This window comes from Mustela nigripes, chromosome 2 (assembly GCF_022355385.1).
Source record: "Mustela nigripes isolate SB6536 chromosome 2, MUSNIG.SB6536, whole genome shotgun sequence".
In the NCBI taxonomy this organism is placed as follows: Eukaryota; Metazoa; Chordata; class Mammalia; order Carnivora; family Mustelidae; genus Mustela; species Mustela nigripes.
The window spans coordinates 211,071,977-211,096,437 of NC_081558.1; the positions used below are offsets into that span (position 1 = coordinate 211,071,977).

The following is a 24,461-nucleotide window of genomic DNA, read 5'->3' on the forward strand; positions in this document are numbered from 1 at the left end:
GCGTACCCTCACCTCTCGCGCGCCATCCAGACCCTTCTGAACGCACCGCTGGAAGCAGGAAAAGTGCTGCTAGATCCAAAACCCCAAGGGAAAGCGCTGCGCTCGGCATGGGGGCAACCAACTCCGAAACTCGAGCTGCTCGGGGATTTCGGAGCGCCAGGCCCGGGAGCCAAGGCCACCTCCGTGGGTTCCGCCCGGCGCGGGGCTGCCGGCTCGTGGTTAAGCCGGAGTCTGCGCACACGGTCTCGCCCACCGAGGGAGCTAAGACGCCTCCAACGCTGTCGAACTTGTCCCCTTCAAAGGGATCCCCGAAAAGGCCAGGAGCGCCCGCAGCAGAATTGGTGGTCCATTTCTCGGCCCCCACGGCGTGAGGGAGGGAGGCGGGTCCCGGGTCAGTGCGAGCGAGGAACAGCAGGCTCCCACCCGGCTGGGAGGGGGAGACGGGGCCGCTGAAACGGAGATCCCAGAGCGGAGCACCGCGGCCCCCGCGTCTCTCCTCCTCCCCGAGCCAACCTCAAAATCGGGCGCGCCACAGTCGTACAGTCTGTGCCACTCGGCCGAGGTACCCGCAAGACCCCGTGCCCTGAGTCCATCACAGCTGCCCTCTGACCCCACGCTCGGAGGAAGCCAGCGTCCTCCTAGCGCGCGGGTCCGCACGGTGGCCGTAGTTTCCAGCTGCTACGAGGGTGAGAGTCGGTGCGACCGTCGGGGATTGGAGGAGAGCCGTCCCGGGGGCGGCGTGACAGTGGGTACGAGGACCCGCGGCCCAGTGTGGACGGAGGGGCGGAGGACCGAGGGAAAAGCACCAAGACGCCCTACGGCTGTGTCCCCAAGCGCGCCTCCCTACTCCAACTGCCTCCTGGCCCACCTTCTCGGGTCCTACCAAGGCTCACTGCATTACTCCCGCTCGGCCACCCCCGGCCCTGAAGAACCCGCCCCAGCCGCGATTCCCCGCAATTCCGGCAGCACCGAGTCCGGCTGCGGGAGAGCGGACTGTTGGGCCGTGTGCCCGCCAACGCCCTGGGCGAGGCCTGGTCTCTAGGCTTGGCTCCCCTGCCCCGTCCCGTCGCCCGGCCCGCGTATCCCCGCGGCCTGCAGCCCCTCCGCGAAGGCGCCGATCTTCTTCGGCTCCGCTGCTTCGAGGTGGGAACGGGCCGGAGGGGCAGAAGGGGCAGAGGCTCTCTCCCGCCCTTTCCTGAGGGAGGGGGGCTTCCCTTCGGGCCTCCCCCCTTTCTGCCCTCGGACCTGCAGAGTGGGGAAGGAAGGGCGCGGGACCCGCGCGAGGCTCGGAGGACTGAGTCCTCCCCGGGACGGCACAGGCCGGCGGGTCAAGCCGCCTCCCTTCGGCCGCGCGCGCCCAGGACTTGTCCCGGAGCCACCCGGAGGCTTGGGCACCCCTCCCTCCCTTCCGTCCCTCCTCCGCTCCTCCCCACCGCCCGTCCTAGCGCCCAGGTCCCGCGAACCGCTGGCGGGAGCCGGTCCCCAGGGCGCGCCGGGTGCACTTACCGAGACTTCCTCGAGGCCGGGAGCGCGCGGGCCTCTCCTGGGAGAGTCCCTGGAGGCCGCGACGCGGAGGCGCGCCTGTGACTCCCCGGCCGCCGCAGGGTCGGGAGGCGAGATTCGCCGCCCCCGCCCCCGCCACGGTCCCCCCCCCCCCCCCCCCCCCCCCCCCCTCCCGGGGCCGCCGCGGCCGAGTGCTCCGCCCGAAGGCGGGTCCGCCATAAACAAACGCGGCTCGGTCGCACGTGGACCGCGGAGCTGCTGCGACTCGCGACAGATCGCGGGCTTCGGGCGCCGCGTCTCCGGGCAAAGGGAACCGCCAGGGAGGGCAGGAGAGCGCGCCGGGGCCCGGCCCCAGCCGCCTCCGCCCCAGCTCCCCTCCGCTCCCCTCCGCTCCATGGCTCCGCGGCCGCCGCCGCCGCCCGTGCCGCCCTCCAGCCCGCAGGGGCCTCGCGGCAGCGGGTACGAACACTCGGTCAAGGACTAAGCGGCACCGCTGCCTCCTCGCTGGCTCCTCTCCGCTTCCTAAGGAAAGCCGAGACGCGGGAGCCGGGAGGCAGAAGGGAAGAGGGAGCAGAAGCGAGCGGAAAGTCGGGCTCTGGGCACCGCGGGACCGCACAGCCCGGAGGAGGCTGCGCCCGGGGCGGCGGGCAGAGCGCGCCGCGGCGCCGCCGGGTTGCGCCGAGCCCCGGGGCCCGGCGGCTGCGGAAAAGCTACTCGGTGCCCCGGGCCTCCCCGCGCACCTGCCCCGGGCGGTGCCCCCGACTCACTTGGCGCCCGGAGTTCCCTTCCCCATCTCCGCCGCTGCAGCCGGAGCGGGGCTCCGCGGGCCTGGAGCACAGCCGGGTCTAATATGCCCGGAGCCGAGGCGCGATGAAGGAGAAGTCCAAGAATGCGGCCAAGACCAGGAGGGAGAAGGAAAATGGCGAGTTTTATGAGCTGGCCAAGCTGCTCCCGCTGCCGTCGGCCATCACCTCGCAGCTGGACAAGGCGTCTATCATCCGACTCACCACCAGCTACTTGAAGATGCGGGCTGTCTTCCCCGAAGGTGAGGCCGCAGGTGGGCGGCCGAGAGCCTTGGCCCAAGCGGGGAGCTGGAGCTGGATTGAAGCTCCAATACAGGGGAGTCTTGTGGAGGCCGCGCCGGGAGCTTCGGCTCCTGTTAGAGAGAGGAGCCAGGGTCTTGGCGCCGTGGGGACTAGCCCGTCTTCTGGCCCAAGTGTGGACCCAGCGAATCAGGAATTGTTTTGTGATCATGCTGCGCGGTTCTGGTTTCCCTCCCTATTTTCTTTTCTCTTGTTTCTTTTCTCTTTCCTTTGCTTTCCTTTGCTTTTTCTTTCTTCATTTCTTTAACTCCCCCCTTTTATTTTTTCCTTCTTTCATTCCTATCTTTTTTCCTGCGGAAGGGACGTGTGTGCCAGAGGTGAGACGGGCTTGCTGCTCCTGGCCTGGGAGGGAGTGGAGTGCATGAGGAGGCCCAGGCCCTGAAGGCCCTTTGGGGCTCGGGCCTCAGATTTGGGCCTCTCCTCCAGACTCTTCTTTGATCCCTTGGGGCTGGGCGGGGCAGGTTAGGATAGAAGAGACCGAAAGTAGGTGAGCCTAAACCGTGCCGGAGAAAGGACTAGGACGAAAATGGCAGGCGGGCCGGCTAGAGCACAGTCTTCTTTTCCTGATCGGAATTATAAACCAGAGGGGCAGGTGCCACGGGAGCAAAGGTCACCAGGATCCATGGGTCCCGCACACTGCGGTGGTAAGTAATGGCGTGCTGGCCAGTACTCCCTGCTTAGCACATGGCCTTCGGGAACCTCGGCTGCCAGGCTGGGCACTTCCGAGCAACGGGGCTGGGGACACCTGGTCACCACAGCACTCCCTTTGGTGTCCGGGTGTTTCTGAACCGATCACCTTTCAGCCTGGCCGCAGTGGCCGCAGCCTGGCCCGTGAGATTCTGACACTCAGGCTGGGGCTGGGAGTGGAGGCCTGCTGGGCCCTCCGAGGCTTCTGGGCCGCAGAGCCACTGGAGCCCGTGGAGCTCCACAAGCCGGTGGGGGAGTGGAAACAACTTCATCTGCAGGACACCAGACAGTGGTTACACCGTAGAAACAGGTGTCCTTTGGATGCAGGGTGCCTCCATTAAGGCAGTGCCTGGTCAGGCCATCGACCAGAAATCAGTACGCTTGACCTTTGCGTTGGTTGCTTCTTAAGCCTGTTAGAAGTAATTGGCTCTGGGTTGGAGCTGCGTTTCACACTGCCTCTCCTGGGTGGAGCTCAAAGGGCCAGTTACGCTGCTTGACCTGCAGCCCTGCATCTCAGCTGGCCAGAGAATTTAGGGGGGCCCCCTCCCAGAAGCAACTGGTAGCCTGGCTTAGCCTTTGCCTCCCAGCTGGGCCATGCGGCCTCCAGCTCATTCCTCTCTGGTGCAGGAGCCTCTGACCTGAACCTCCACCCCAGCCCCACACCCCTTCTTTCCTCTTCCAACCCCAGTATAAAGCCAGGTCCCACTCCAGCCCCTCCTACTGGAAGTTACCAAGCAGATGGTCACTATTAGTGTGCCCAAGGATGACCCCTTTACCAGAGAAGTAGACAATTAAAATTAGAAGAGAATTGGCTTTTATGAGAGCTGAGTCTCCTTCCCAGTCAGGAAGGAGTGGTGGTGAGCTGGTTTTTGTTTTTCTTTCTTTCTTTTAAAATTTTATCTATTTTCTCCCCTCTCCCCAAAGTGAGTTGTTTCTTAATTTGCATGCTGCAGGCAGGTGGGGAACCAGGACAGGACCCGGGCCTCCTCTCACGTCCCCACTGGAAATAAACACATTAGAAGCCAGAATTGGGATATTAAATGATTTGTTACCAGTGATTTCCAGTAAGCCAGAAATTAGAAAGGAAGGCCTGAGGAAAGAGGGCTAATTGTAAGCCATTTATTGTTTAGAGAATTTCCAGGAAAACCTGCTAAAAATTGGGAAGTGTTGGGTATAGGGCAGGTTTTAAAAATTGGAGCTGGGTGTCCTAACTCCGAGAAGTGAGTCTCCAAAGACTTGGAGCCCAGAATTACTTGGCCCTGCGCCCTTTGCAGGGGTGTGCTTGCAGAGATGGGCTTGCAGAGGTGGTCCAGGACTTGATCACAAGGCCCTTGTGCTTTGTTGGGTAGTGGTCTGGTTGAGGGGCGGCCTGTATGCCTCCTGGGGGTGACTATCCCTGTTGGAACTCCGGGTGGAGTAGGGGGCCCAGGACTCCTCGTTTCATTCAGAGGCCTGGGGCCTGCAGCTCTGGGTGGCGGCACTGCTCCCCTCCAGTCAGTCTGGGGCGGAGAATTGGAAAGCTGGGTGCCTAGGTGGAGAAAGAGGCGTTTAGAGAGACCTCAATTATGCAAAGCAACTGGCTCACCATTCCGGTAGCTCCGCGAAGGGCGGCGCGCGGAAGCCGCGCTGTAATTGATTTAGCCTCTGGTCTGGAGCCTGGGTGTGCGCGGGGGGGAATGGAATAGGGCCTCGGGGAGCCGCGGGGAGCCGGGCGTCAGCATCGGGGAGGTTTAGGGCCAACGCAGGCTTGCGCGGCGGTGGGACCTCCCGGATCTGCTCCGACTCTCGGCTGCGGACTGAGACATGCGGAGTGAAACGGCCATCTCGAGCTTGGTCTTGCTGATCCACAGCCACAGAGGAAGAGGGATGCGCGGGTGAAGAAGGGTCTAGAGGCCAAGTTAGGACTTCGGAGGCCAGGAAATGAGTAGCACAGTCGGAAGGAACCACAGCATCGCGAACTAAGCCTCCGGCCCAGAGGAAATTGAGGCCAGAGAAGGATGGGCTTTTTTCAGGGTCCCACAGCAAGGGCGAGAGCAGGTGATCACTGCGAGAGGAGGCCACTGGCCATGGCTCCTTTCATCCTGAGACCATCTGGGTCAGAGGAAAGATAGAGGAGCTCGGAGGAGTCCCACACAGGGGCAGAAAGAGGCCAAGGTGTTCACTCCCCATGGAGGTCAGACTGCAAGCTTGGGGTGGCTGACAAATTACACAGCCCGTTCAAGGTTCTGCACCGTGGTTAAGCTGCCCCACCCAGACCTCCCGCTCCTTGTCTGCAAAATGGGCCCATTAAGAACTCCATGCCTGTGCAAGTTTCCTGGAAATAAGTGTGAGGAACCAGGCAGAGAAGGTGCAAATCGAAGGCGTTCTTACTCCACTCACTTTGTCCTGGGAGTGCACGCTGTTTCCGGAGCCAGCATGGCCTAGAAGGCAGGGCGTCCCGTCTCTGTGCACCTCTGGGACTCACCGTGTGCAGTTGGAAGGCTGCTATTTTCTGCTCCCCTTAATAGCTAAAAAATGGGAGGTAGACAGGGAAGAGGAAAGGCTAGCTTTGGAAGTGTACTCAGAATTGAAACCTCAGTGCGTTCACTGGTGGCTGGGAAGGGCTGCGGCACTCAGGGCTCAGGGAAGGGTAGGAGGGTGGGGGGCACGATTTGCCTCCTGCCCTCTTTGCGCTGGGGCCTTCCCTTGAGGAGAGGGGGCTCTTTGGAAGCACAGAGGCACCCTGTGGGAGTGTGCTGCTGCTCTCTGGCCAAAGCTGCACGGTGATGGGCTGAGCAGGATGCAGGAAGAGTTTCCTCCTCAGGGGATGTACTCGGGCCGCAGGACTTCGGAGTCAGAGCCCCAAGAACTCCAAGGCCCATCCGGTTGCTTAGGCTTCTTCCTAGGAGCCAGGACTCTGGATTCGGATTTGAACCCCAGCAGTGGGGTAGGGGGTGGTGTGCCTTTTGGACCCCTGCACGCAGACAGCGGAGGGGAGGGATTGGCCTGTGGTCTGAGCTGAGGAATGGAGCTGGAAACTGAGGCTAACCACCCCCCCCAGAACACAGCCCCTCCCCCTCCTTTCCCAGACCTGAAAACCCCGGACAGGTGGGGAGGGAGGGAGAACAGGGGAAGGGAGTGCCACACCGTCAGGCTCACACAAAAATAATGGGGGTTGAGGCCGGAATCATTCCAGCGGTGGAATTCGTCTGGGTTTAGAGTCAGGCAGACAGCTAGAAATTGTTGTCCCGAATGGAAACGCTTTGATTTAGAGGGTTCGGTGAGAAGAAAACCGCCCTCAACCTAAACAGATCCGAGCCCTTTCTCTACGGAAGCCCCAAATCATGTAGATTTTAAAAAGAAAACAAGCGAACTTATTTTTTTTGAATAATGTGGCGCTTGACAGCCACATTGGGAGACCTGCCAGTCCCCGAGCAGGAAGCTGTGAGCTGTGGGCAGCGGCGAAGGGAACTCCGGGGTACGGGGTTGTGGGGGGGGGGGGGGGCCCGGCCATTGGAGGCGGGAACCAGAGCGCGCTAGAGCCCCGGATTCAGCCGCGGGCGGCCAGAACCCGGGCCGCGGCCGGGGCGCTCGGAGGCGCGGGCGGAAAGCCGCTCCGGGCGGCGCCGGGCCCCCGCCGCTCCTCCGTGCGGGCCGCGGCCGGGCCTCGAGGACTGGGCGTTGGGCGCTGGGGGCCCGGGCCTTGCGTCTGTCGTCTGAGCACGTACTCTGGCCGGCGGCCGGGCCGGGCCGGGCTGAAAGCCCCCTCCCTTCCCCGCCCCGCGGGCCCGGGGGCGTCCCCACAACCCCGCTTCACACCCCGCTCCGGGTCCGCCGTGCGCCGTGGGTTTGGGAAAAGGCCCAAAGGCCGGGCTTCTCGGGGACCCCGGGCAGAACGAAGCATTCCGAGGCCCGACGCAGAAGTGCTCGGAGGAGCCCCAGAACCGTGACCGTGTACGGGGCCCTGCAGTCGGGCAAGGAAGGGGCGCCAGCTACGGGCTCCCCCGGGGTGGGAGGCGGCAGCACGGCCCCCGGCTCCCGCGTTGCAACCTCGCCCGGGCGCGCCATGCCCCGTAGCCCCGGGCCGAGCCCCTGAGCCGGCCGCCCCGCGGCTGGTAATGCTCCGGAAACAGGGTTACAAACACCCGCGGGGCGGCCGGCAACCCACGCCCGCGCCCTGGCCCCGGCGTGGGGTGGGGGTCGCGGTAGAGAAGCCGAGCAGCCGCCCGTAGTCCCCGCCTCAGCCCTGCGCGCACCCTTCTCGACTTTGGAGTAGTCTGCGGTCAGCCGCTGTGACCTTGTGTCCTCAGACGGCCCACGATTGTCAAGAGGCCACACTCCCCGATAACACGCTTCCTTCCCCCGCAAGGGCCTAGTAACTTGGGGGACGGGAGGAGGAGGGGCGGGCCGGAGGCAGGAAGGAGTGCGGAGGCCAGAGAAGGCGGGCCCAATGTGGTGGCCGAACCCGCCGCCTTCCAGGGGACCCAGCGCTTTGCTCAGCACCCTCCGGTTTCGTGCGTTTAATCAATCCTACAATATCCTCCCTCACTTTAGAGTGGAGAAATCAATGTTAGAGGTCAGGGCACTTGCTGGAGATCAGACCAGCCAGACTGGCCCAGCCGGGGAGTGGGGGCAGAAGGGAGTGAGATACCCCTGTGTCCCCTAGGGGCTCCAGAAATGTCCTTCCTGGATTTTGGATTTTTCTCAATCTCAGATCCAATTTTTTCATGGACGGGTGGTGGCAGGGTTAGAAGATCCCCTATTAACCACCTTTAGTTTTCACAAGAGGCAGTGTTCTTGTCACCATGTCAGATACCCAAGGCTGCACTCCAGAAACCGCTGTCCATCTCGGGAGTTCTTATCAAATCCCAGACCCTTTCTCTGGGGCTGGACAGCAGGTACGCAACAGCTGTTTGTTGACTGACTAACTGAGCGCCCAGCGAGGAAGGACCACATTTAGACAGTTTCGTGACGGGAGAGCCTGGTAAAGTTTAAACCAGTCAGCCAAGTAGCTAAGTTTGCATGCTAAGGTGCGGGTACCCACAAATGGGGGAAAGAGGACTCCTGGCTCCCCTTCTCTTCTGACCCAGTGGCTGACCTCCTCCCCCAGGACCTGGCCATCTAGATTCCCGGTAGCAGGGAGTCCCCAGTGGATTTCCCTGCTGACATATGTAGGGCAACTGGGATAGCAAACCTTTGGTAGGGGAACGCAGGCCAGGTTTGGGCAGGTTTGCGCCCCCCACAGTAAGTGGAGGGTGAGCACTCCCAGGATCTGGTGAGGCCACAAATGAGCTTGGAAGGGCTTAGCTCAGTCTTACCTGTCTCTCATTTCTCAAACAAATAAAGCCCTTTGTTAAGCCCAGATATGGGTCCCATGCCCAGCGCCTCACTTTTGGGAGAATATCTATGGCTTTACAAGTACCAAGACCGATTTTTGGTTCTAGTTACAAACCTTACCTTATTTTGTCTCTGCGTTCAGCGCAAAGTAGATTTTTATGGACGGAGTGTAAAGGTCTCACCCACATAGGTTTCTAATACAAGTGCTGACAGCAGGCTGAGATGGCTCGGGGACCAGATCCTTGAGGGGAAACCTAGCTGTGACCGCCGCCACTTCAGGCTAGGTCCAGAAGGGGGATTCAGACCAAAGATTTACTGGCAAAGCAGAGGTACCAGGACATTATAGGAAAAATTACAATGATATAAGAGAACAGGCTCTCTTGAAGTATCCAGGTATTTGATTTATATGAAAAACTGTCCTGTGTACTCAGTGCAATTTTGCACGTAAGGCCAGAGCCTTCTTCCACAAGGTTTTTGGGAGAGCTGGGCAGGGCAAGCCTGGTTTGGGTCTGACCCTGCCCAGAGGTACGGACTTTCCCATGTCACCTGGCTGTGGACACTGCAAGAAGCCTAATCTGGGAGGCCAGGTTCACTTTTCCCACTGAGCCAGGCAAGGCTAGTGTGATGCAAACCAGGGGAAGGACCCAGGAGTTGGGTAGAGGACAGGGCACGGTGGTCCATTTTTGGAAATCAGGATTCCTGGGTCTTTATTAAATTCTTTTTTCATTCAAGTCCCAGGGTTTTAAAATTTTGGTTCTTAACATTTCTCCTTAATGGAGTAAACGTTGACTCCACCAAGCCATCTTGCCCAGATGGGGGCCCAGAGAAGACCTGATGGTGAGAGCCAGCGGTGCCCTACTATGGTCACCTTCTAAGTGAAATTGGGCAAACAGTGATTAACTGGGATTAAGAAGACACGTCTGTTCACGTAGTGGTGGCTGAGGGGCTGCGACACTGTTTGGGGGATCAGGATATGTGGAATTTAGTCACTTACTTATGGATAAGGATAAGCTCCTAATTCCTACAGTTTAGGAGGAGAAATTAAAGGTCATCCTTTTTTTTGCTGAACAGAGTTTGCAAGGAAGGATCTCCAAAACCTATTGAGGGGGGGGGGGAGGTGGGCTGGGCCCCCAGGTCCTCTGGGGCCAGGCGGCTCCTTCGTGCTTGGGGTGGAAGCCTCCAGAAGCCCAGATTCTAGATACCTGCGAAGACAGCAGGGGAGACCCAGAGTTTCCAAGCGCCTTTCCAGGCCACCCGCTCACCGCAGCCCTCTTTGGGGAGTTTTGTGGTCTGGGGAACGGTCCCCAAATTCGCTGAGACTAGTGGAGGTTCCCCATCCTGCCCGTCCTGCTCTGGCTTCGCCGCCACCAGCACTCCCAGGGCGCAGCGGGCAGGGGCCAGTCTTGCGTGCAGTTCTGGGTGAAAGAGAGGAGAACGAACCGACTCACCTGCAGCGGGACCCACAGCTCACCCCGCAGGGGTCGCAGCCACGGGGTGGGGTGGACGGTGCCTGAGTGGGCCTGGAGCCTGGGGCCACCTTCTCCACTGGAGGCAACGGCAGGCTGAGGACTGGAATCCCCGACCTTTTCCACCATGCTCCTGGGTGGTGGCTCTAGGATGGTTGCTGCTGAGGGTTCTCCCACCTGGCACTTAGTACTGAACCCCCCATTTCTTCTGAATATGCAGAAGAAAGCCTGGGGTTTCTGGGGGTCACAGCAGTTGAGTCGGGAACACAGGGGAGGAGGCTTCTCTGAGCAGAGCCACTGTTCTGTTGGTGTGCCTCCTGAAGCACTTGTGACCTTCAAGGAAGTGGTGGGGGGAAGAAGGAGTTGGGGGGGCTAGGAACTGGGGAACCCTGATTATGTGGCAGCAGATCCCTTTCAGTTAGCCTCGAGTACCTACAAGACTCCCACCGCCTTCGGCCCAACCCCCCCCCCTCCCGCCCAGGCCTTGGGTGCGTTTGGAGCTCGCTCTCGGGAAGGCGGCAGGTAACCCGTTCCCGAGGCGCCTGCGAGGGCTGCGGAGTCCGAGGGGTTATGTGAGGTTTAAAAACAAAACAAAACTTTTTTTTTTTTTTTTAATGCCAGAAAAACTGCCTCCTGGCCGGCTAGGGTTTTTCGCCGGGGCCTGTCTTTAGGAAAATGCAGTTGCCAGCGACACAGTGAAGGGAGGGGTGTGGGAGGGTCCTTGGGGAAATATTTACAGGTCAAATCGATATCCCCGTTTGGCTTCGAGGATGGCCGGTTTCAAAGCAGATTAGATTACTTTATGGCATTTCAAATAAAACGGCAATTTCAGAGCCGTGAGCACGTGGGCGACCCACGGGAGCGATGGGCCCGGGCGAGCTCAGCGCGCGCTGGGGGCGCTGGGACCCAAGGCCTCGGCGGGAACAGCTCCTCTGGCCTTTTTTTTTTCTCTTTAATCCAGGGCAAAGGGGCGATGGCAAGAACACAGACGGCGGCCTGCGGGGCCCAGGGGGCGGCAGGGGCGACGCTCGGAACTCCGGCCGGCCACGGCGCGCGGTGCCCAAGTTCCGCGTGCTCTGCGGGGCGTGGGGGCCTCTCGATCGGCGCTGCGGTTTACCGATTCGCTTTATTCCCCAGGTTTAGGAGACGCGTGGGGACAGCCAAGCCGCGCCGGGCCCCTGGACAGCGTCGCCAAGGAGCTGGGATCGCACTTGCTTCAGGTAAAGCCTCCTTTGCCGGGGAGGCGGGCGGGGAGCGCAGCCACTGCCTGAGGCGCTGATCCGCGCCGGGTGGGGGCCTCCTTCTGACTCCGCCCTCCCAATCTCGGCGTCCTTCCCCAAGGACCCCCGGGTGGATCCCAAGGCCACCATCAGGCTGCAGAAGTCCTCAAGGCGAGAGACAGCTTCTGGACCTCGAGGCCATTGGCTGCCTCCCCACTCTCTGTCCATGCATGCTCTTTGGAGGTCGGGACTGGGGTGGACTCAGTCCAACCAGAGTAACCTCCGGTCAGCCCCACCCTGACCCCGCATCTCACCGCGTCTGGCCCTAGTACTCTCCAGCTCCCGAGACCTAGGCCTAAGGACGCCCGTGGGCGCGCCGTTCTTTCCAACCTTACTTCCTTTAGCAAACTTTTATGGAGCGCTTGCTCTGTGCCAGACGCTGTGCCAGGCGCTTGAGCCAAAGAAGAAGTGATCCGGGTGCTCTGAGCCAGAGTGCGGCAGTCCTAAAGCCTTTGACAATTGTGCATGTTTGGAGGGGATGCAATAAAAGAGATGTAAAATGGTACCTGTAACAGAATAGTAAGTTAGCACTTACTGAGAACTTACTACTGACCAGATTCTGTTTTAAATCTTCTTGAATCCCGGTGCGGCATCACCCACCTAGAGTAGGTTCTATTTTGAGCTCCATTGTCTCAAAGGAGGAAATTGAAGCACAGAGAGGTTAAGCACCTTGCCTGAGGTTACACAGCAAGTGCTGGAGCGTGGTTCAACCCAAGTCCTCCAGTTCTCGAGAGCTCCAGGTCAGGACCTGGTGCGGCCTCCGGGGTCACCTGGCTCAGGGAGGGACCCCTTGCTTGGTTTGTGGTCAGCTGTTTATAGCCCTCAGCTCGGAGCCTTTTAGCCCTCCGTGGGTAAACCGCTCGTGGCCTGGGGTTTCCCCCGCAGGGTCTGCGGCTCTGGCCGGCAAGGCGTGCGCAGAACCGACCATTTCCAAGCCAGTGGCTGGCGCTAGGTGGGGCCTACAACGCCTCTTGTCTCCGAATCTTTCAAGCGCCCTTTACAGACCCTCATCAACGGCCCGATTCATTCCCCGCGCCCGTCATTTGTCTCTGCCATCGAGAAATGCTTACCAAGAGCTCTTTTGCATTTCCTCCTTCTAGTTTGTGTTTTCTTTAAAAGAAAAAAAAAATGTTGGCCGCAGTACGCAGTGGCTTGGGTCAGCCCGTCAGCCAAGAGCACCGCATTTCGAAAAAAGCGGATCTTTTCAAAACCCCTTTCCCCAAATGTGTAGTATGACTTTTTTTTTTTTTTTTTTTTTTTTAAATGCATGCTCGGGGCACGAGAAGATCCTGGGGAATACTTGAAAACTGAAGCTTTGACAGCATAAAGCAAGCGAGGTGGCGGCCAGGCGGGGAAATGGCGCTCTTGGAGTCCTTCCCGCGCCCTGCGCTCACCCCCTGCTCACTCCCAGCTTCGTGCGCCGCCGCCCTATTTCGCTGGTTTGATACTCCTGCCGGCTAAAAGTGACACTAACATCAGGGACAAGTGAGTGAGAACCTGGCGGGCACAGTCATCACGCCTGGGTTCCTCCAACGTCCATTTCTTTAACTCTGGAATGCTGTGCCAATGGGCGTGTTTACTGTTAATATACCTTCAAGCGAATCAGGTCATTTGAAGCTATGAAGACATACCCCGAATTTTCCATTAAGGACATTATTTTTTTGGCTACTACTGGCAAGTCTCAGAATTTAATTATGATGTATATATTTTTTTCTTTTTCTCCCGCATGGCTGTCAGATACCGTTTCAATAAATGTATCTCTTTAACGATTTCGGAGTTGAGCAAGGGTGTAAAATGTGCCAAAATGTTTATAATTGTAGAAATTGCCGTATCGTTTATATTTCTGAAACGGAATTTAGTTGGGAAAATACTTTATAGCTGAGTTAGACAGGAGAAAGTAAGGCTTATAATCAAGAAGTTGATTCCAATGTCCGTGTAGGTTAGGGTGTTGATAGTTTAGCTGGCAAAGGATTTTCACAGTAAAACTGTATTTGAGACACAGAATGTAAGGATATCTTTCAAGTTTCACTTCTACTACATTCTTTGTAGGCCCCCCTCCAAAGAGGGGACAGATTTAGAAAAACCGAAGGTAATCTGGTTTCAATTACATGTTGTAAAAATAGAATTTGTGGCCAGAAATTAATTTGGAATATTTTTTATGGGGGCAGCGTTGTGGGGTGTATGGACCGCTCACCAACTTTATTGCTTTTCTTTGGTTCTGGATCTAAAATATGAATGGGTAAATAAAAATGCAGTTTCCTTTTTCAAAAATAATTTACCCTTTTCATCCTTGCCACATATAAGTATAATCACTACCCTTTTATTTGTCTTAATTAGCTCTTAAAATTTTACTTTATTTTTTTGAGGGCTAGCCAATTTAAGCAATATCATTTAGGTAGTTTTAATTTTTCAGAAATTGATACTTTTTCTCCTCAAATTTTGCAAAAGTTATTTGATCTCTTGCAAATTCTAAGTAGTTAATTCTGTAGACATAGTCTGTTAAAAATAACCGGGTAGTTTATTTTCAGGGGAGTGGTAGTGTTCGGAATTTATTATTCAAATGGTACTTAGGGGGTAACTAGAAAATTGTGGCAAATAAAGTATATGTCCTGGTGGTATAAAGGACTGCCAATTATGACATAAAATGGTCTATATAGTGGTGGGTTTCCCCCTAAGTACCATAGAACTCCGGATTTGCGCTAAGTGCTAAAATAACCCTAAACAATAAAACTACTGCATTTAAACTGAGCACGTTAGGAGTTCTCCAGTGTTTTGCATGATTTTTGTGAAGTGGATGTTAGATGGTTTTTAAAGTGCTTTAAAAGCATTTGAGAGCCTGGCCCCAGGAATTAAACTTTCAGTGTTATAACCTGGAACCCTTTTTAGGGCCCTGGGCTAGTTTTGCATTTGACAAGTATGTATGGATGATAATATGGTATACATTCCTCTACCTCAGTGACAGTACAATTATGAGGTTTTACTCTACTGTGTTACTATCACCTCTTAACCTTCGCACTCTCTTTTACAGACTTTGGATGGATTTGTTTTCGTGGTAGCATCTGATGGCAAAATCATGTATATATCGGAAACAGCTTCTGTGCATTTGGGCTTGTCGCAGGTAGGTATTACCTGGTTTTAGATACAACCAAAATATTAAAGCGAGCGTCGGCAGATCTTAACCCAGCCTGTAAATGATTCTGTTCAAGTGTCTGCTTTTGTGTATGAAATAATCCAAAATTGCAAAATCATCTTCTTAGGCGATCCCACAGAGCTTTTCTTCATGTTGCATTTCCCAGTTTTACTTTCTTTTTTCCTTTGGGATTAATGAGCGGTGTTAGGGCAGCTTTGTTCTGAGATTCTGTTTGATAGCCGGGACTCTGCCTATACAGTAACGGTCTGCTGCTAACAAGAGCTTCACAAAGGGAGATTTTTTCAGTGCACACTTGCCGGACTGCACGTGGTCTTGTGAGTTGCCATGAAAGCGAGAGGAAAACTGATGTCGAACATGGATTTTCTGCAGACTGTGCTTTGGGGAGAGAGAGAAGGAGTGGGGGTAGATTTATGAGTGTTCACATGGAATTCAGGGTAATTTTTCCTGAGTTTTTCCAGTTCAGTGGTTGTTTCAGTAAAGCATTTTATATGCTTGTGATAGAAACTCGTAAAACTCAGTTTACTACTGTTTTGCACAGCAAGGTCCTGTTTTCTCTAGAACACTTAAATATTACCAATTTTTCTGGAACTGTCTCCTAAAAAGGGGTTCATCCCGTCAAGGAAAAGAGGTGCGCTTGGCTTTATCTATTCCGATCAAGCCAAAGGTTTTGGGGGAGGAAATTCAGCTGCTCTCTGCGCTCTTCGGAATGGAGGGCGGGGTGGAGCCGATGGTGGCCTTTCACGTTCGCATTTCCGATTTAACAAGCGCGGACTGAGGTTCTCAAATTCACATTTTAAAAAATACATCTAGGGATTAAATGCTTCTTTATAGTGTGACTTATCAGAATGCTTTTTTTTTTTTTTTATCACGACAGAAGACGCACTAGAATTAATTAGAGACAGGAAATGGGCTCCTGGGAGGCAGATGATTAATCTGTGTTACACCAGCCCCCTCTGTAGTTAAGCCAAAATAAAACACGTCAATTAACAGGGTTGGAGTTTTTTCATGGAAAAATAAAATTCCCAATTTGGGAAACCTGCATCTGGTGTATTCCTTTTCTTTTCCTGCCAAGGCATTTTTTTTAAACTTGCCATTTGTTTACAACCATCTCTTCTAATGTGGGTATATCCTTATCCCTGTCCAAAGGGGTTTCTGTGCCTCTTTTTCTTATATATAGTCCTTTAAAGAGAATCTCATATTAAAATTATTTAGTGTTTCCTTTTCCTTTCCTCTTCTCTTCCTTTACTAAACCAAGTCTCCCAGCGAAGATTTGCTGAGGCTGGGTTCTTACAGTTCCATGACTGATTGTGTTAGTATACTAGTAGGAAGGGAAATACTGTTGGGAACATGAAATCTACTATTTATATGTTTTTCAAGGTTGTTATGCTCTGAATTTCCATGATGCCCTATTTAGAATTATTTAAACCCCTTTAGTTGTAACCAATCTGGTGTCTAACCCTCGTTCTATCTGTGGCTGAAAGATTTTGAGCAGATTACTTGATTTTTTCCATTGTAATTTATCGAACCTTTAGTTAGTCTTATCATAATGTCACAAAAACTTAAAGCATCTCACCTCCTTTAAATAGGACTGGACAAAGATAAAACAGTCACAGGTCCTGGTACAGTCACAGTCCTGGTACAGTCACTATTTTCAGATATTAAATTTAGATCTGAGCTCCCTAGCAGTCAAAGCAAAAAGGGAAATGCCCAGTTATATGTTTTCATTGTCTGGTAGGGCAGGTTCTTAGCCTCTCTGAACCATCACTTAAATAAGAAAATCCTGCCTGATTTTCTCTTTCAGGATTGTGGTAAGAACTATATCAAAGTACCCACTTTATGTGTTTTATAAATAATAGGGAGCTATGCAAAATCCAAGTGTCCCCAGTTTCATTAGAACTGTACTTCCAGTAGCACAGAAGTTGCTTCGGATAGTGTCCTGTGGCGGGCACATATTGGGGCTGGCTAGTCCTGTGGAATATTCTGGCTCATCACAAGGCCCTGTGCACGTCCCAGGACTCCAGCTGACTCAGTCGGGCTACTCTGTCTAGCATCCTACAACTCTGTCATTTTCCTCTTTTTACGTGGGAAATGAAATTGACCGTTTGTGAGCACAATAATTAAGAATGAACAACATATTGGAGAGGTGACAAGTCTGCCTCCTGTTCCTGAGTGAACTCTGCAAAAGGAAATCTAAGGAGAATCCCAATTAAAATTACATTTCCTTTTGGTCATAATGCAGCAATAAAACCTGGTGTCCTCATTCTGAAAGAGGAGGGAGTTCTACACTCCCATCATTTTTTTCAGGTTTTCAAGAATGTCGTAGAGATGCCTTTTGTCTGTATGTTGCCGGCCAGGAAGAAGTGTCAGTTTAAAAAAAGATAAACCAAACTGACTGCGTAGAGTGACTGATCCCCCCCAACCCAGTCTCTTGGCGGGACTGTCTCACTATCAGTCTCCAGCTACAAAAACACTTTAATGCAGACACGAGCCCTCGTTTGTGTCTGGGGAGTGTTCCACACTGAACTGTTTAAATAAGCAACAGCAAACCTTTCCTTGCAATCTGCCTCCTGCTCACGATTAACTCTGCAGAAGGAAATCTAGGCAGAATCACGGTGTGTATTTTTTTCTGTCTTCTTTACTTAAATAGTAAAATGAAGTATTAAAGGGGATGTCAAGAACTTCTCCCCTTAAAAAATTTTTTATACCTTTTAAATTATTGATAGTAAGAAGTCAGGCAAATATGTCAAACATGAAAACTTTATTAAAATAGGCTTAAGGATTTTTTTTTTAAATCCTCAGAGATGAAAGTGTTAAGAAAATTCTATCCAGTAGGCCCAGTAACCCTTTAAACAGATTTTCTGATGGAGAAGGATAATACTATTACTTATATTTACATAGTGTCCGTCTGTGTTCCAAGAACTTTCAATTACTCTTAGTGACATTATCCCATTAAGTAGCAATATCTTTCCCATTAATTCAGGGTTAAACTCTACATTAGCAGCTCCTGGGGATCCTAAGCTCTTAGGTTTGTCATAACTGTGTGATAATTCACAACAAAGCGGTTTTTAAAAAAAAAAAAAAATCTGCACTACCTAAGTAACTATCTGAATCATCTATTTGAGAGTTATAAAAATCATTCTTTCTGTTATAAGTCCGTCCTAATTCTCAAGGCCTTTTATTGAACTTTCTTTTTTTAAGATTTTATTTATTTAGGGGAGCCTGGGTGGCTCAGTGGGTTAAGCCTCTGCCTTCGGCTCAGGTCATGGTCTCAGGGTCTTGGGATTGAGCCCCGCATCAGGCTCTTTGCTTGGCAGGGAGCCTGCTTCTTCCTCTCTCTCTCTCTCTCTGCTTACTTGTGATCGGTCTGTCAAATAAATAAATAAAATCTTTTAAAAAAATTTATTTATTTATTTGACAGACCGATCACAAGTAGGCAGAGAGGCAGGCAGAGAGAGGGGGGGGAGCAGGCTCCCTGCGGAGCAGAGAGCCCGATGAGGACCTTGATCCCAGGACCCTGGGACCATGACCTGAGCTGAAGGCAGAGACTTTTTAACCCCTGAGCCAGCCAGGCGCCTGTTTTATTGAACTTTTTAAAAACAAGTGTGGGAGTAACAAATCTGGCAGTGTTTATTATTTTTGCTTTTAAATGAGTAATCATGGCGATCCTTGCTGTCAGACTTCAGGACCAAAAAGTGAGAGAGAGAACCACGAAATCCAAGTTGTGTCCTCAGCTCACAGTCTGAGTATGGGGAAACAGAGTAAGACTACAGGCTTGAAAATTCTCCCTGGTCTATGTGTACATAGTGATACATAATAATTCATGTAGCCAGATTCAGATCTGTTTGGAAGAGGTAGAGTTGCTGAAGCACTCTTCACCCACGCAAGTTTATTAGGTGGTTCATTCCATGGGTTTTGGTTTATGTAATTAACTTACTTATATTGGAAGAAGGGGGGGAAGCCCCCTGTATACCCGCTGTGTATTTCCGTGGACTCTTGGAAGCATCCCTGTGTTGAAATTTCTTCACCAGAGTCACGTATGTTACATAGCCTCTAGGTAACTAATGCAAATTTTCAAATAACTGTAGATATGTGTGAAATGGCCGTTTATAAGACATGTAAAGGAAAATATAATATTGGAGACTGTGGCCGGAACTACAGCCGTAAAAATAGCCATGGCATTGTTTGGGGCCATAAGACCTAATCCTTTCACTTTGGAAATAAAGAGAAAGGACAACATTTTATGTTTGTTGACATAACTTGAACTCTGAAATCCAAACCATCTTCTTTTTTTTAATGCTTAATTTACCATAGTCAGCAAAACACCCAAAGCAGAGTAATGTGTGTTTCCCCTTTCAACCCAAAATATATCCATTTAGTGCAGTATTTATCATATGTAGTTTTCTTGGCAGGAAGGAAAGCTATTCAGCAAAACATAAAAACGTTCTTAGTAGGAAAGCAATTCATTTTGTAGTTAGCAGGGTCTTACAAATACTAAACTATCACATTGAGGTTCTGTTTTAATAAGGTTGATGTATGAGACCTGGGGAGTTTTATAGCGACAACCATAATTTTTTTTTTTTTTTTTTTTTTGTGAGGTAGTCACATTTCTTCCAACCATTCAAAAGCAGGAATAGATATGTAAATACAGGAAACACCATGTCAACCATAATTTTGAGTCAAGGTCAGCCCTGTTTTATCATTCCAAAATTTGTTCTTTAAAAACATTTCCGTTACGTGAAGACCACTTTACTTCCTGGGCAGGCTTGGAGTTTATAATTGAAGCAAGGATTCAGAAAATCAAGCCTCTTAAATCATGGACTTTCTCTGTCTTCATTCTCCAAATGCATGTGGTGAGAATGGGGTCTTTGAGGACAGATGAAGCTACTTTGGAATTAAAACGCGAGTCGAATCCTTATAAGGACAGTTGCAAATGTTCTTGCGAGTACATAAATATACTTTCTCTGAAGAGACATGGGGTACTTTTTTCTGATGAAGAACTTGGAGCAAACCAGAATGCTCTTTTTTTCCCCCTAAAAACGTGGGTAAGGGAGAAATGATAGACCTGCACACAAAAAATTCTCATTATTTTTTCATTTTAAAAATAAGCCATTGACATTGTGAATCAATTTTTTTTAAAAAACTCCCTTATTGATTAGTCTGTCGCTCTCCACATGACAGAGTTTCACAAGGAATTTCTGTCACTGGCTTCAGGAAAAGAGGACATGGTCCTGTCCCGAAGGGCTGACTTAGCACTTGCTGGTTTATCGAGATTTTTTTAAGGATGAAATGATTTGAAAGATGGCTATGTAGTTCTTAATCCTTACTGTGTTTGATGAACTCACGTAATAACTTTGGTCACTGGCAAATCCCCTTTAGGGTCAAGTGGGGAGGGAGGAGGCTCTCTGTATCACATGATTCTCTCTGTTCCTCTGTAGGCATAACATTGGCAAGAGACATCCCATGAATAATGCAGAAAACAGAACTGCCAAAGCCGTTTCAGGGACAAGATTACTTAGCAGGCCAGAAACCTAATTTGTTCTGAATAAAATGGTAACTCCTATGTCTTAACAAATGGCAAGACCTGGCTCAGAGGACTGGGGTAAATTCCGTCACCTCTCCATGGCCGCTCAGTCCCAGGGAAGGAGCTGGTGGCCCTGATGCTAATTTGGAACAGTGGCTCCCAGGAGAAGCTGGGCCTCACGTTGCCTGGCTGCAGTTGTCCCGCTGCGTGAGGTAGCTGGGTCAGAGCTGCCCCCTGACTGGAGATCGTGTTGTCTCCACTCTGACGGAGACCAGGGAGCCTCCCAACAAAACACACACGGCACGATGCACTTAAAAATAACAAGGGGGTGCTTGGGGACAAGACTGCCTTTGCTCTTTTAGCTTGCCCTCTCCCTGTGAGGCAGAGCTGAGAAAGACAGACGGAGTCGGAGTCGGACCTGCCCATGGCTCCCTGCCCCCCGAGGGCAGTTTCTCACGCTCTCAGTTTCCATCCCCCTGGGCCGTGGGGATCCTTCAGGGATGCTTCAGGCCGTGGTGGAAGAGAGATCCCTGCCCTGGGCTCCCCCTGCCTCGCTCTTCTTGTCTGCAGCTGCATCTCTAAGACAGGGCCCGCCCACCACTGCTCAGAAGGCCCTTCTGATGGTCTTAGTCTCTGGAACATTCTCTGGCACCGCCCATCTTGGAATGATGGGCCATCGCATCCTGGCCAGGGCATCCTGGCCTATCGTGGCACTTATGTTTGGGAGAACAATAGGAAAGTTCTCAAACTTCGGCACTGAATCGCCAGGAACCTCTGTGGAACAGTCGTCATGCTGGTGTTGTCCTAGAGAACCCTGTCCCTGCAAAGCAGGGTCCTGTCCCACACGCACGTGGGCTCGAGGCCTGCTGTCGTGTCCTCTGCAGGGTGTGTACCTGGAATTAGGTGGTGTCCAAGGGCTGGGGTCACGACCCCCGGAAATAACCACTGTGTCACTCGGCTGTCTGGAGCAGGCCCAAAGTCCCCACAGGTCACACCGCTGCCCTGCCGCACCCGTGGGCGGGAGCCATCGGGTGACCAGTCACCCCAGAGTCAGAGGGCTGGGACACGTTTCTGGCAACGTGAAAGAGGCCTGGCGGTGCCCGAGGGGCGCAGCTCGGAGCTGACGGAGAAAGGGCCCCTGTGGGAAGGCGAGGTCTCCTCAAGGGCAGTGGAGACCCTGCGGGTCACTCCTGCTCAGTCTTGGAGAGGACACGACTCGTGCAGGGACCACAGTCTGGACTTGGCAGCTGGTGTCCCGGCCGGCCAGGCCCCTCTGGCTCCACCCGGGCCCTGGCTCCGGTCTGTTGTAAGCTGCCTCTTGTGTAAAGGACCCTGCCCGGGGCCGTGTCGGGTGTGTGGGGGGTCACCCACCTGCAGGACACACCTTTTCATCCTTCCTGTCCCAGGTCCTCCTGCTCCGCACCGTCCCCGCGTGGTGGATGGTTCAGAGCGCAGCTCGATGCAAGACCCATGTTTCTGCATGTGGAGAGGGTGTGGGCTGTGAGCAGAGGTCGGAGCTCGGACCCTGGATGTGTCTCCCTAACGCGCACCTTCCCCTCCCCGACCCGCGCGGCCCCGGGAGGATTTCTGACCCCTCCCTTCCCTCTGTGGCAGGTGGAGCTCACCGGCAACAGCATCTATGAATACATCCATCCTTCCGACCACGACGAGATGACAGCCGTACTAGCAGCCCACCAGCCCCTTCACCATCACCTGCTCCAAGGTATTTCCTCCAGACGCAGAGAAACCAGAATGAAAACCATACCACGCTCTTCTGCGTCACTCGAGGGTTTGCTTCCTGCGCTGCCAGGGGGAAACGTGACTGGGGCTGCCCAGCTGGGCCTCCCCAGCACACGCGCAGCGTGGGGGGTTTGCTTTCATGTCTCTGTCCTTTGAAGCAACACTATTGATCCCATGTCTCGTGCCAGAGACCAGGACAGGCGCTGGTGGGAGGTAAAGTGAAGCGATCAAGATGTGCTCTTGGTTCAGAATTCCAGGAACGCACGTCTGTCCCTGGGCTTCCTGACCAGAGGGTCCCTGGTAGAACTCAGGGGGTCTGTGAAACGGCGCGGGGAGAATGTCATCTTTACTCTGTCTGCTTGGAATGCAGCATTTCCTTTGCTTACGGATTATGGGCCTTCTCACTCTCACTCTGCCGGTGTCTTCGCCAACCACGAGTCACACACATTCTTCATTTCACTTCATAGTTCTCCCAGGTGTTGAATCACTTACGCTCATCGCGACTTCAGGATTCCGGGAGTTACGAGGCCAGCTGCTGGCTGTTGTTATTTAATGTGTGAATAAAGCAGCACATTTATAACAAAATCACCACTTGTTTTATTGCCAAAAAATATTATACCAAAAATACTTTGGTAACTGTTTTAATACAATTGGTTCCATTTGTGATCTCTTATACTTTTATCTTCTGCACTTAAAAGCATTATTCTGGGGGCGCCTGGGCAGTTCAGTCAGTTAAGCCTCTGCCTTCGGCTCAGGTCATGATCCCAGGGTCCTGGGATCGAGCCCAGCATCCGGCTCCCTGCTCTGGGGGAAGCCTGCTTCTCCCTCTCCTACTCCCCCTGCTTGTGTTCCCTCTCACTGTCTTTCTCTCTCTCTCTCTCAAATAAATAAATTTAAAAATATTTTTTTAAAAAAGATTTTATTTATTTCTTTGACAGACAAAGATCACAATTAAGCAGAGAGAGAGAGAGGAAGGGAAGCAGGCTCTCTGCTCAGCGGGGCTTGATCCCAGGACACTGGGATCATGACCTGAGCCAAAGGCAGAGGCTTTAACCCACTGAACCACCCAGGCGCCCCTAAAAAATCTTTTTTAAAAAAGGTTTTATTTATTTGACACAGAGATAGAGAGCACAAGCAGGCAGAGCATCAGGCAGAGGAAGAGGGAGAAGCAGGCTCCCCGCTGAGCAGAGAGTCCGATGGATCCCAGGGGTTAGATCCCAGGACCCTCAGATCATGACCTGCGCGGAAGGCAGACGCATAACTGACTGAGCCACCCAGGTGCCCTTAAATTTAAAAATCTTTAAAAAAAAAAAAAAGTTATCCTGGTTAGAAACCTAACCAAAGTAACTTCTGTGCCACGGCATGAATGAGTTAAGAAGCTCCCGTCCAGATGGAGGCAGGTCCACCTCCCCGGCCTGGCACGACATGGGGACACGATCCCCCACCTGACCATCCCATTACTGAACAAGGAGGGATCGGGGTCCTACCACCATACGCGCGTGTCAGGACATAACGTGTGATTGTTCGGGGGAGGATGTGGAACACATCGTCACACAGATCACTCCCTAAGTTACAGTCACCGTGCATGCTAGGAAGACAGCCTTGTTCTGGGGTGCTGGCCCTGTAACCCCCTCTCTCTGACAAGCCAATGACCCCAACCAGCATGACGCTCAGTGGATCTCTTGTCTGCTGGGGACTACAGCATCCCAGCTGGGCCAAAATTCCCCACAGAAAAGAATGCAAAAGCAGAGACCTCAAGCATGGTAGAGTGGGGTGGCCCACAGGTGGAAACGGCCTCCTCCTGCGAGGGGCTGTTCTAAGGCTAGAAGGACGGACGGCAGAGAGAGCACTCAGCTTGAAAATCACTGCAGGTACAGCTCTTGGCTCCCGTGTTCTCAGCCCCAGACGTAGTCACTGGGCGTCTTTTCCTCACTGAGGAGAGGGATTGCTGTGCTGGTTTCTGGGATGAGGTGGGGGCTTCCTTGTAGCTATGGTCCGTAACTCTCTCGTTTTTAAAGATTTATTTATTTTATTTAAATATTTAAATAAATAAATATTTAAAATTTAATATTTAAAAATAATTATATTTATATGCATAAATATTTATTTATTTTATTTTATTTCAAGATTTATTTATTTATTTATTTGAGAAACAAAAAGAGACCGTGAGCATGCGATGGGGGGTGGGGGGCAGAGGGAGAGGGATAAGTAGACGCCCCACTGAGCAGTGAGCCTGATGTGGGGTTCAATCCGGGGCCTCGATCCCAGGACTCTGGGACCATGACCTGAGCAGAAGGCAGACATTTAACCAACTGAGCCACCCAGGCACCCCACTATGTTCTGTAACTCTTGAGTCCTTGCAAACAGTCTGGCCACCTCAGTGCACACAGATAAGCTCGGAAGAAGTAATTTCTAGCAAAATGAGGGCTGGCCGGGAATAGAGTACCTGAGTCTCATTCTTTTACTGCGCGGTTGTTTAATGCTGGAAAAGGCCGCAGGAGTCTTAGAGAACTCCTAAAAACATTGTGTTGTTATTGTTCTAGAAAGTTCCACAGTGTGTTAGTACGCAGGAATGGAATTTCTCCCATGAGCTCTGGTTTCATGTCAGCCTTCCATGTCATAGCTATAAATTGTTTATAAAATGACAGCAAACGGTATCTTGGAAACACCGTAAGACCCTTCCAATCCCAGTCC

At 52.6% G+C, this 24,461-nt stretch overlaps 1 protein-coding gene and 1 long non-coding RNA gene across 2 annotated transcripts in view; one reads left to right on the forward strand and one right to left on the reverse strand.

The window, feature by feature from the left end:
* Window positions 1-2,373: 2,373 nt before the first annotated feature.
* SIM2 (SIM bHLH transcription factor 2) overlaps window positions 2,374-24,461 on the forward strand; it is a 51,970-nt gene continuing 29,882 nt past the window's right edge. The window contains exons 1-4 of the mRNA XM_059392332.1: window positions 2,374-2,548; window positions 11,213-11,295; window positions 14,384-14,473; window positions 21,642-21,750. Coding sequence (XP_059248315.1) covers window positions 2,374-2,548; window positions 11,213-11,295; window positions 14,384-14,473; window positions 21,642-21,750 — 457 coding nt within the window. The remainder of the gene's footprint in view (window positions 2,549-11,212; window positions 11,296-14,383; window positions 14,474-21,641; window positions 21,751-24,461) is intronic.
* On the reverse strand, window positions 4,458-7,616 carry LOC132012391 (uncharacterized). Its single transcript, XR_009402605.1, has 3 exons — window positions 7,529-7,616; window positions 5,673-5,800; window positions 4,458-4,821 (listed from the first exon to the last, which is right to left on the reverse strand). It is a non-coding gene; the product is annotated as an uncharacterized LOC132012391 (long non-coding RNA).